Source organism: Spermophilus citellus, assembly GCF_964194105.1.
Source record: "Spermophilus citellus genome assembly, chromosome: 10".
Taxonomy (NCBI): Eukaryota; Metazoa; Chordata; class Mammalia; order Rodentia; family Sciuridae; genus Spermophilus; species Spermophilus citellus.
In genome coordinates, this window is record NC_138197.1 from 129864192 (window position 1) to 129876928 (window position 12737).

The 12737-nt window shown below is 37.9% G+C and overlaps 1 protein-coding gene across 2 annotated transcripts in view; it reads left to right on the plus strand.

Moving 5' to 3' along the window:
* The window catches only part of EP300 (EP300 lysine acetyltransferase), an 82613-nt gene that overhangs the window by 52917 nt on the left and 16959 nt on the right, over window positions 1-12737 (plus strand). For both annotated transcript variants that reach the window (XM_081310492.1, XM_081310493.1), the window contains 7 exons: window positions 335-766; window positions 2987-3166; window positions 3389-3533; window positions 6054-6172; window positions 7571-7810; window positions 8440-8528; window positions 11119-11199. In XM_081310492.1, the coding sequence (XP_081166618.1) occupies window positions 335-766; window positions 2987-3166; window positions 3389-3533; window positions 6054-6172; window positions 7571-7810; window positions 8440-8528; window positions 11119-11199 (1286 nt within the window). The remainder of the gene's footprint in view (window positions 1-334; window positions 767-2986; window positions 3167-3388; window positions 3534-6053; window positions 6173-7570; window positions 7811-8439; window positions 8529-11118; window positions 11200-12737) is intronic.

Genomic DNA, 12737 nt, shown 5'->3' on the forward strand with positions numbered 1-12737 from the left:
GAGTAAACACTTTTAGAACTGAAAGTTTAGTGAGACTGCAATGTAGAAGGAGGAACTGTGAGAAGAGAGGATAGAAAGGTCCCAGGAGCTCTGTATACTCAAGTCTCCTGTGCCCCTGCATTGATAAAACCATTCTGCTGGATGGTTTGAAGTCTCTTTGGTTAAGTACTAAATCACTTGTGTCATCATCTAGCATCATCATCTGGGGGGCCAGCAATAGGATTTTTTAATAGGGTATTTTAAAATAGAGACCTTGCTGCTTTCTGTTTAATCATTTTATGTCGTAAATATATAACCTGTCTATATTAATATTTTTTTCCCTTCAATTTAATAGGCACAAATGTCCAGTTCTTCCTGTCCAGTGAACTCTCCTATAATGCCTCCAGGTTCTCAAGGGAGCCACATTCACTGTCCCCCTCTCCCTCAGCCAGCTCTCCATCAGAATTCACCCTCTCCTGTACCCAGTCGTACCCCAACACCTCACCACACTCCCCCAAGCATAGGGGCTCAGCAGGCAACAGCAATTCCAGCCCCTGTTCCTACACCTCCTGCCATGCCACCTGGACAACAGCCCCAGGCCCTGCATCCCCCATCCAGACAGACACCTACACCACCAACAACCCAGCTTCCTCCCCAAGTGCAACCTTCACTTCCTGCTGCTCCTTCAGTCGACCAGCCCCAGCAGCAGCCTCGCTCTCAGCAAAGTACAGCAGCCTCTGTTCCCACACCAACAGCACCACTATTGCCTCCACAGCCTGCGACTCCGGTAAGCAGAGATTGGGTCTTACACAGAATCACTTAAATTGTTCTGTATTTTATTTGTGCACTATTTCTAGTCTTATTTCATCTTTTATTTCTCCATAGATAGAATGGAACCTTTTCTATTTTGTTGCCTAGCATAGAAGGACTTGGGGTTAATGGATTTCTGAGTCTTTGTAGCACTATTGTTTGCTTTTTTGTTTGTTCTTTCTTTGCAGTGTTGGGGATAGAACTCGGGCACAAACACTGTGCTACATCTCCAGCCTTTTTATATTTATATAAATGTGTACACACACACTATTTCTACTACTGGTACTTTCTTTTTTGGTAGGTGGGGTACTGGGGATTGAACTCAGAGGTACTTGACCACTGGGCCACATCCCCAGCCCTATTTTGATTTTGTTTAGAGACAGGGTCTCACTGAGTTGCTTAATGCCTCACCATTGCTGAGACTGGCTTTGAGCTTGTGATCCTCCTGCCTTATCTACCTGAGCCACTAGGATTTCAGGCGTGCGCCACCACACCTGGCTACTTTTTCTTTAAGACAGAAGTTGCCGAGGCTGGCCTGGAATTTGCAGTCCTCTTGCCCTGATTATAGGTCTGTATCACCATGCCAGCACTCTGTAGTTCTAAACAAAGTTAAAAAGTTATGATTAGGGCTGGGGTTGTGGCTCAGAGGTAGAGCACTCGCCTAGCATGCGTGAGGCACTTGGGTTCAGTCCTTAGCACCACATAAAGTAAAATAAAGACATTGTGTCCACCTATAACTACAAAATTAAAAAAGAAAGTTAAGCTCAGGCTGGGAGTAAGACTCGGTGGTACAATACATGCATAAGGCCCTGGGTTCCGTCCCCTCCACCAAAAAAGAAAAAAGTGATCTAAGGTGAAAGAATTATAGGCCCACAACATGTAGCTTCTTTGTGACAGGTTGGTTATGTTTATGGTAAAAGGTCCAAATTTTCATCTAGTACATGAGTCTCTGTTTAAAGAACTCTGTAAGGCTTAGACTTTCTGCCTTGATGATTGATACTAATATTTTAGCTCAGTCATGTTTGTGAATTAAGTCCCAGCAGTAACCTCTAAAAAACAAGGAAGGGCGGAATATAGAAAAGACCAAATTTTGAAGATGTGAATTTGGTGTCAATATACCTTATATACATACAAACAAGAGATATGATAAATGGTGGTATAAAGGTGTACTAAGAATTGTATGCAAAAAGAATTAAGAGAGCTCATGTATAATGGCATAATTTGGTGTGAACATACTTTATATAGAGAGTTACAAAAAATTGCTGTGAATGGATAATTATGAATGTAATGCACTCCACTATTGTCGTGTATGAAAGAAAGAAAGAAAAAAAAAAAGCTTTACATCATGGTTTCGTTCTTAAAGTCTTAAGAATGGTCTAAGAGACAATGTTGCTACAGAAGTACTAAATAAAATCATTTGCTATGTTTAAAAAAAAAGAAAAGACCAAATTTGCTTGATCTTTTTCTTTAATATGGTAGATTTGAAAAATACGACTAATTATAACTTTTTTTGTTCCTAATACAGTACTGGGAATACAACTTTGGGCTTTGCACACGGCACTGTACCACTGAGCTAGTTCCTCCAGACCTGTAACATTTCTTATTGGGAAGTCTTCGAGGAAAGATTAAAATTGCCAGAGCTGGGGATGTGGCTCAAGCGGTAGCACGCTCGTTTTGGCATGCGCGGGGTGATGGGTTCAATCACAACATAAAAGTAAAATAAAGATGTTGTGTCCACCGAAAACTAAAAAATAATAATATTATTTAAAAAAATAAAAGATTAAAATTGCCAGGGATTCCAACACATGCTTGCGTTAATTCAAAATAATCATTGTGTAAGGAAGTTCACTATATTTGTTCTCTCTGCTTTTCTGTGTATTTGAAACTTTTGCTAATGAGGTTAAAAGAAAAATAGTTATCCTTTTGTTAGCTTGTTTCATTTCTTGATACATGTGAGCTTCTCTGAGAAAGTCATCTTTGGAACTCCACTACTCACATAGTTCCACAGAATGGTAATTAGCAAAAAATAATCAGCCTGTCTGTATCACAAAGGCCTTAATCTCCTGTTCCTAAATTGCGCACCATAAGTGGATATATAATGGCACTAGCCAAAATATTGGTGTGTAATTCTATGTAACTTAAATTCTACTTGTGTAATTGGCAAACTTTTGGTGTGTTTCCCCTTCTTTCTCTATAGCTTTCCCAGCCAGCTGTAAGCATTGAAGGACAGGTGTCAAACCCTCCATCTACTAGTAGCACAGAAGTGAATTCTCAGACCATTCCTGAGAAGCAGCCGTCACAGGAAGTAAAACTGGAGGCCAAAATGGAAGTGGATCAATCAGAACCAGCAGACACTCAGTCGGAGGATATTCCAGAGGTAAGAGTAGAGCAGGTAACTGCTGTGATTTGATTATGACTCCTGATTTAAAGAAAAATATATTGTAGGAAAATATTCTGATAATTAGGTCTAATTACATTGATTTTTCCAGTGAGAAAGACTCCAGATATGTCCAGGGGAGAAAGTTAATTATTTTATTAATTGTATTGTTTCCCAACTGAATGTTTTTGAAATACAGAAAATACGTACTTTATCTTTTAGGCTAAAGCTGAAGACTGTAAAGTGGAACCTGCAGAAACAGAAGAGAGAGGCACAGAGTTAAAAACTGAAATAAAAGAGGAGGAAGACCATCCAAGTACTTCAGCTACCCAGTCTTCTCCAGCTCCCGGACAGTCAAAGAAAAAGAGTAAGATTTTTTAGGCTGTCTGTTTCTGGAGGTAGAGAAAAAACAAAGGCCCAGAATAGAACAGGATTGGGCCTCAGAAATAACTAGTAACGTGATTTCATTAAGTTTGGGGCCCTGAGCTTGGTTTACTATTATTGAAAAAGAATTTTTTTCCTGTAGGTATTTGCACTTGATATGACTGCTGAGTCAGTCGTTCAGGATTTATTCATTAGCACCTTTGAGAAATTATCTTTTTCAGAAGAGAAAAATGGCTGAATTATATCCTTGACTAAAATGCAGGAAAGAATAGCACTAATAACAGTAGCATTTATGGCTTGCCTTCTTTGTGACAAGGACCAGCAACTATATCACTTAAAAACTACACAACAACTCTGAAGGTCGTTTTGTTTTCTTAAAATATTCTTTTAGTTGTAGATGGACACAATACCTTTATTTCATTTTTATGTGGCACTGAGGATCAAACCCAGGGTTTCACACATATGAGGCGAGTGTTCTACCACTGAGCCATAAGACTTAGCAAGTTTAAGTCACTAGCCCCAGGTTACTCAGCCACATAGTACCTGGGCAGAGTGTTCAACTCAGATAACTCCCAAAAACTAGAACTAGAGCTTCTTATGGCTCTTTGTGATCCTTCAGGTAAGTGATCTGCTGAATCTTACAGATGGTGTATATAAAAATTTTCCAAAAATATGACATAAAATACCAAGTTTAAAATTTTTCATTTAAAATATTTGTTAAGTGTTGATGGTATTTCAATGTAGGTAGGTTGTAACAAATACAAATGCAGTCTTTTTTTTTTTTTTTTTTTTTTTTTAGTTGTAGATGGACACAATATCTTTATTTTTATTTGTTTATTTTTATGTGGTGCTGGGGATCAAGCCCAGGGCCTCACACGTACAAGGCAAGTGCTCTACCACTGAGCTACAATCCCAGCCCCACAAATGCAGTGTTAAACTATTAGGGATCTCTCTTCAAAACATTTAATCTGTAGGGCTGGGATTGTAGCTCAGTGGTAGAGTACTTGCCTAGCATGTATGAGGCATTGGGTTCAATTCTCAGCACCATGTATAAATAAATAAAGATCCATCAACAATTAAAAAAAATTAAAAAATCTAATCTAACACGTTTACTCATTTATTTTAAGTACAAAGAAGTCTGAGATAGAACTCTCTCCTCTCTGTAATGTAGTTTTTTTTTTTTTATGGCAGTTCCTCACTGAAGTGAACAATATCTAAAAGTACTAACGAATATGTACCTGAAGGTGAAGTTAATTTTTAGATCAAGGCCTTCCGTTTCTCAAGAGTCTTTTGTTTTTATTTTTATTCATTCAGAGTTGAATCCTTAATCACTAGTTTCTTGAATGATGGCTTAAATTAATTCCATTCGTTGGAAATGCTAGCAAATCTTTCTTGACTTTTGGGGAAAGAACAGGTTTTGAATAACCAAGACTTTTTTTTTTTTTTTTTTTTTTTTTTTTTTTTTAAGAGAGAGAGAGGAGAGAGAGAATTTTTAATATTTATTTTTTAGTTCTCGGCAGACACAACATCTTTGTTGGTATGTGGTGCTGAGGATCGAACCCGGGCCGCACGCATGCCAGGCGAGCGCGCTACCGCTTGAGCCACATCCCCAGCCCCAAGACTCTTATTCTTTTTTTTTTTTTTTTTTTTTTTTTAAAGAGAGAGTGAGAGAGGAGGGAGAGAGAGAGAGAGAATTTTTAATATTTATTTTTTTTAGTTCTCAGCGGACACAACATCTTTGTTGGTATGTGGTGCTGAGGATCGAACCCGGGCCGCACGCATGCCAGGCGAGCGCGCTACCACTTGAGCCACATCCCCAGCCCAAGACTCTTATTCTTAACAACAACAATTTAGTTCTCTCTCTCTCTCTCTTTTTTTTTCTTTTTTTAAAATTTTACACATAAACCCTAGTATCCACTGTTAAAATAATACACCACTTTTACTCCTCAGCTCTAAAACATAAAGTATTTTAATCAGAGACTCTTTGAGTGCCTTCAATTACTTTAGTGATAGGACAGAATCAGGTCTATTTCTGGCTTTGTTACGTAAATACTGGTGTCATGAAAGAACATTTTATGTTCTCTTACCACTCGTATCTTTCGGACTATTATTTTGTGACATCTCTTCATAGAATTTTAATTGCCCTTGGCTTCTCTTTCTACTTAGCCGAGTATGTGTTAACTGAATTTATGACTGGAAAATTAACTGAGCTTATAATTGTGGTGACAAGTCATACTGTTTTGAAGGTACTGCCTATAAAGAGCAGGAGTTAGAATCAGGAAACAAGCCCTTTCCTGGAGGACAGTGTAGTCACCTTCTATGCTAGTCAGTAAACCTAGGACCTCGATCATGCTAGGCAAGCACTCCATCGCTGAGCTATACCTCTAGCCCAGTATAATCACTTCGGTATTTTGCGAGTCTTGAGATACTTAAACTTCAGCTTGAATGTTTTTTTTAAAATGGTTTGTTTCAATTGATAATCAATTTAAATGTACTTTTAAAGTTTTCAAACCAGAAGAACTACGACAGGCACTGATGCCAACATTAGAGGCACTTTACCGACAGGACCCAGAATCCCTTCCCTTTCGTCAACCTGTGGACCCTCAGCTTCTGGGAATCCCTGTAAGTATTTATTTTCTTTGGTTTTAATTTGGTACCAGTTTTATTGAGGTGTAATACAAATACAAGTCACCTATTTAAAGTTCATAGTTAGTTATATATTCTCAGAGTTGTACAACAGTCACCAGAATTTTAATTCATTTGCTTTCTTTTCTTTTTTTTTTTTTTTTTTTTTTTTTTTTAGTTGTAGGTGGACACAATAATCTTTTATGACTTAGTATAATATCTTTCAAGTTTTAGGGGGCAGTTGGGGAGAGTTCAGCCATTTTATAGCATCAGTCAGTACCTCAAGCATGTGTCTATAATCCAGCTCTTTAGGAGGTTGAAGCAGGAGAACTAGGAGGTTTGAGTCCAGCCTGGGCAACATAGTATGACCCCATCTCTAAAATGAAAAAAATCAATACTTCATCCCTTTTTGTGCTTTAATAATAGATAATACTACATTTCATTTATTCATTGTTTAATTGGTAGACATTTTGGTTATCTCCACTTTTTGGCTATTGAGGGTAGCACTGCTTTGTATATTCATGTACATGTTTTTATTGTAGATATGTCTATATTTCTCTTTGGTAACTACTTTGGGAGTAGAATTTCTGTGTATTATGATTTATGGTGGACCCAAGTTAGTTTTGTGTCCTTTAAGAGAGAGAGATTTTTTTTTTTATTGATTGTTGGAAACATTACAGAGCTCATGATATATCATCTTTCATACATTTGACTCAATTGGGTTTTGAACTCACATTTTTACATAATAGCATATTAGTGACTGTTGTATTAATAATTATGTTTCAATGGACACAACATCTTTATTTTATGTGGTGTTGAGGATCGAACCCAGCCCTGTACATGCCAGGCGAGCACATTACCGCTTGAGCCTCATCCCCAGCCCAGTTTTGTGTCCTTTTAAAAATGCCATTATATACACCAGGCTGCTAGCAGCTTTCATTGGAAGATTTTAAAATTTATTAGACAGGATACATGAGTGCTTCCAGAGGCAAAAATCCTTCAGGAGTTCATTTTTCCTTTGACCTTAGATGTAGCACTGAAGTTCTCTGGGCTTCATTTCCTCATTTGTATAGGCCCCTTCCAGTGAGTTTTTAAGACTTGTCTTCTTTGTACCAATCTCATGTGTACTATGGCATAGCAGCTGGAGTTACTTTGGGGACCATCAGCCTACTGTCTTGAAAATCCCTACTAGCTTTATTCTCCTTGCCCTCTGTACCACTTCATGTGTATATAAACTGATTTGAAGATGTGATGGATATTCTACTCTTAGGAATATAGACAGGTCAAAACTTCAATTACATGGAAAATTAAAGAGTATAATAGAGTACTCCATTCTGCCTCAAATACACTGCCCAAAGAGTGAATAATGTTGTTGGATGTCACTTGTCCTTATAGGATTACTTTGATATTGTGAAAAGCCCCATGGATCTTTCTACCATCAAGAGGAAGTTAGACACTGGACAGTATCAAGAGCCTTGGCAATATGTGGATGATATTTGGCTCATGTTCAATAATGCCTGGCTATATAACCGGAAAACTTCACGGGTATACAAATACTGTTCCAAGCTCTCTGAGGTCTTTGAACAAGAAATTGACCCAGTCATGCAAAGCCTTGGATATTGTTGTGGCAGAAAGGTAAGAAATGGCTTTCAAATCTGCCTTTAAATTATGTCTTTCTCTCTCTTCCTCTTGTCTTCTCCCTCTCCCCTCCCTGTGCTGGAGATTAAACCCAGGGCATCAGGCATGCTAGGCCTGTAATCTACCACTGAGCTACATCCTCGGCCCCAAGAGGACCTTTCTCTAAATGCACTGTTTATTGTTAGTTTCACACATCACAGTAATATATTATTTGTATAGAATGGGCTTTCTGTAAAGACATTTTGTACACAGACATGAATTATATGGCAAACTAGACCTTAGAATGCCAAATCATCAGACTAAGCTCATCTGGAATAGGGGCTCTTTCCTGTTCCACTGTATGTGTACATTGCAGAACATCTACTAGCTTTCTTTTGCATACCCAATTACAGTGTTTGAGCTGTACTTCTCCTAGTGGGGTCTGTGGAATGGGACAGAAATAAAAGACTGCTTGGTCTACCTCAGATGGTGAACTTTCAACTTAGAATGTTTTTTGGAAACTGAAGTCTGTTGTAATTAACATAAATGAAAACTAAGACATCACTAACTCTTGTTTAGATTTTCCATTGTGACTATTCTAACTCACACTTCACACTGTGCTCTTTAACAAAATATTTCTTTTGCAGTTGGAGTTTTCTCCACAGACACTGTGTTGCTATGGCAAACAGTTATGCACAATCCCTCGTGATGCTACTTACTACAGCTACCAGAACAGGTAAGCTTGACCACATGTAGACTGCAGTTCATGTGTCCTCGTGTCTAGGAAGTTGCATGCAGCTGAACAAGCACACATGCATCATGGTAACTTGCTTGAATACACCTGTACGCCACAAGTTCTATCATTGTTTTCTGCCTTTGCTTGCAGAATTATAAAATTTCCTAGCAAAAAAATACCCTTGCTTGAGTTGTCTGGGCCTTTATTTACTTTTGTTTATTTTTTTGTTGTTTGGGGATTGAAACTAGGACCTCAACACATGCTAGGCAATACTGAGCTATACCCCAGCGCTGGGTTTTGTATACAGGAGGAACCCAAGACCTTGGGAAGATATGCAACTTTGTGAGCTCCTGGGACTGTATCCAGACTCCACATCTTTTATTAATTGCCACAGCCTACTGTAAAACTTAGTAATTAAAGCCAACAAATTTTAATTCAATTATATTTTTTTCCTGGTACCAGGGATTGAACATTAACCTACTGAGCCACATCCCTAACCTCTTTTTCAAATATTTTATTTAGAGATAGGGTCTTGCTGAGTTGCTTGAGGTCTCAGTCTCCCAAACCACTGCAATTTGCAATTACAGTCGTGTGTCACTGCACATGGCTAAAATTAGGTGTTTTGTTATGTTTTTTTCTATGTGTGCCTATCCCTTAGTAGCTCTTAGAAGAGATGAAAATAGGATTTAAGAGTATTTCCTTTGCTCTCTTCAAGTAAATTAAAAAGAAAACCTTCAAAATAGTTCTGTACCTGACTTCTCTAAAAAAAAAAAAAAAACTAAAAAAAACTAGGTATTGTGGAGATTGGTAGACTTGTAATGAACTAAGCATTTTCTCCTGCTCAGTTAGTAACCAATAATCACAAAAATTGCATTCATGAATCTGTTTTAAACATGATTAATCTCCTGTTTTCAATAATGAGGCTCTAATATAGCTTGCATTGGATGTTTATTTTGCAGTTTCTGACAGTAGTAACAGTAGGGCTGGGTAGTTAAATGCCTTTAGTTTTTTAATAATACCAAACCTGGGGCTGGAGTTGTTACTCAGTGGTAGAGCGCTTATCTAGCATGTGTGAAGCACTGGGTTCCATTCTCAGCACCACATAAAAATAAATAAAATAGAGGTATATTAACAACTTAAAAAATTTTTAAAAATAATAATACCAAGCCCATGGTGTTGGGGTTTTGTTGAACTTGTGTGCTACAGATGCATTTCTAGCCTTGAAAACTCACCCAAACTTTGTTTACTTAGAAGAGTTCTAATACTTTGTAGGCATTAGAATCCAGGTTTTTTTTTTTTTAATTCCTTGAAAGTCAGGAAAGGGGAGACTAAAGTTACATAAGCACGTTGTATTTAAAAATTCAGGTAACAATTGGCATGAAACTTTCCTCATAATCTTGATTTATGCCATTTTTGGATTTTTAACAACAATGTATAGTACTTTTTTAAAAAATATTTTTTAGTTGGACACAATACCTTTATTTCACTTATTTATTTTTATGTGGTGCTGAGGATCTTACCCAGGGTCTCATACGTGTGAGGCGAGCGCTCTACCACTGAGCCACAACCCCAGCCCCCTTTTTTTTATTTCTTACCAACGCACATTTAATCATACCTGAATACACTGCTGCTTCCCCCGCCCTTTTGAAGTATATAATGGGTATAATGTGTATTTAACTACTTTGTGTGGAATCTATTCAGAGAAAAACTTTTTTTACTTAAGGCTACTTTAGGATTGTATTTTATGTTCTTTAATCATTTGTTTTTGGAGAAATTATTTCCTTCTACTGTATCCCTAGTGGGTCTTTTTTTAGTTACAAGGATTACACTCAACTACTGAGCCACATCCCCAGCCCTGTTTTGTATTTTATTTAGAGACAGGGTCTAACCGAATTGCTTAGCACCTCTCTTTTTGCTGAGGCTGGCTTTGAACTCGAGATCCTGCTGGCTCAGCTTCCTGAGGAAGCATGCGCCACTGTGCCTTGCCCAACTGGGTTCTTTTGTTTTTCTTTTTGGAAGGGGGAAGAAGAAGTGTGTGATTGCCATGTTTAGGTAGTGGTGAGAGTGACAGTCTCCTCTCTGGTATATTTATCATTCTTCCTCCTCCTGATTATTTACATCAAGTAGCATTAGCTAGTGAAGTGAAAGGGTATGGGTCTGTGTAAGTGAAACATTTTTATTTTATTTGCTGTAATCATTTGCTACTTGTGATCCCGTTGAGATATTTAATGCTAATCTGTGCTTTGCCTTGGCTTTCTGCTTTGTGTTGTCCTGTCTTGCTTTTATGTTTTTTGTTGTCCTGCAATCCCTCATTTCTTCGTTTGTTTTGTGTTTTTTTTTTCTCCCTCATGCTTGTCGTTGTCTGCACTTGGCTTTGATTGCAAAAAAACAAAAAACCAAACCAAAACCAAAAAACCCAAACTGTGGGGCCCATAAATCTGCATCATTGAATGTCCTTGTCGCCGTTGATGACCTGCTCTCTGCTCCCGTCCCCCTCCTTGGCCTGCTGTGATTGGTGGCTTCGTTGCTTGGCTTGGGCTGTGTTGTGTGAACGGAACAGTTCACCCCAGTATGGCCTTCTTGCCGACAGGTATCATTTCTGTGAGAAGTGTTTCAATGAAATCCAAGGGGAGAGCGTTTCTTTGGGGGATGACCCTTCCCAGCCCCAAACGTAAGTAACTGCATTATTTTGAGAAGTGTTTTTTTGTTTGTTTGTTTGCTTGTTTTTGTTTTTTCTTCCCTCCCCTCAGTTTGTTTTCAGATGATGATACTTGGGCTTCTACAAGGTGTTAGCTGGTCCTACTTGTATCATAGTCATTAGTCTCGGGTGGGTAGTTAAAAATTAAAAAGAAAAAAAAAAAAACAGAAGTAACTTCTCAGTTGTACGCTTACATTTCAGATGCCCAGTAGCCATCTATGGCTAGTTATCAGCACATAGCCATCATGGCATAAAGCTCTACTAGACAGTGCTGATCTAGGGATATGTCCACATTGGACAGTCAGTTTAGATAGAGTAAAAGTACCCTATCTTCTGAAAAATAACAGTCGTAACATGTAGGGCTTTAACAGACCTAGTTGGGTTTTGCAGTCTCATAAGCTCTTACCAGTTTGGTAAATGCCGCCTTAACTGCAATTTTAATTTCTAAAATTTAGATACACTATTTATTTAAGAAAGAATAACTCTTTAAACAGAAGATGTGGAGTACATTCCACAAAAGTAGTAAAATAGTACAAACAGGATTCTGAGAAAACCTGGTTTTTCCAAACTGGATTATAATGTTGCACTTCCCTTTCAGTCACTACTGAAATACAGGATAGAAGTTCTGGGTTCTAGTCTGAGACTGTGGGTGCTGGGAACCTTGGTTTCCCAAGGAGGCATTCTGACTCTTGGCTAAAGCAGGGAGGTTCACTCTAGGGCAGGTTTCACTGATTCAGAAGGGGAAGTCAGTTTAGATAGAGTAGAAGTGGCCTACCAAGTGTTCCAAACTTCAAGGCAATATGTCTCTGGCTTTAAAAATTACTTTAATCTAAAAGAGTCTACATTTCTAAAAGTACCCAGATCTTCCTGGTACTCTCTGACTTCAGATCATACTTAGAGAGCCTAAGACCCACCATTCAGATAAATGAATCTCTAGGTTATAACTTGTGTAGGAAATGCTTTTAAATTTGGAAGTGTCCCATTTTTGTAAGGAAAAATCACAGTATCAATGTGAGCCTCTAAAGTTGATTCAAGGCAGAACATGTGAGATCCATAGCTTCTGTATGTACTAAGGCCTGAGCAGTATGATGTGCTGGACTTCAGAAAGGGCTGCCATGGGAAATTGCTTTAAATATATATGTGTATATACTGTATATGAAATATAGAATTTTTGTTCTTCAAAATTAGCCTCCATTTCTAACTGTCAATCAAAAATAAAAGACTTGAACATCTGTGGATTCTTAGTATCTATAGTTATAGTGTTCCTGGCTCCCTCTGATACCATTGAGTAACTGTATTCTTAATGTTGAGATTTTCTCTTGATAGAAAAGTTGAGTGTCGAGACATTACTGATACAGAATTTTTTTAAATAGGGGTTTACTTCCTGTTGTGTTACATCAAGCTTATAAAACAGTGTGTAAAACAGTGGTCAGATAGAAAAAGAATTTTTATATTTAAATCTGGGTTCTTTATTTCATTTTAGGGCAAATTTATGTACTATAAAGTCCTGT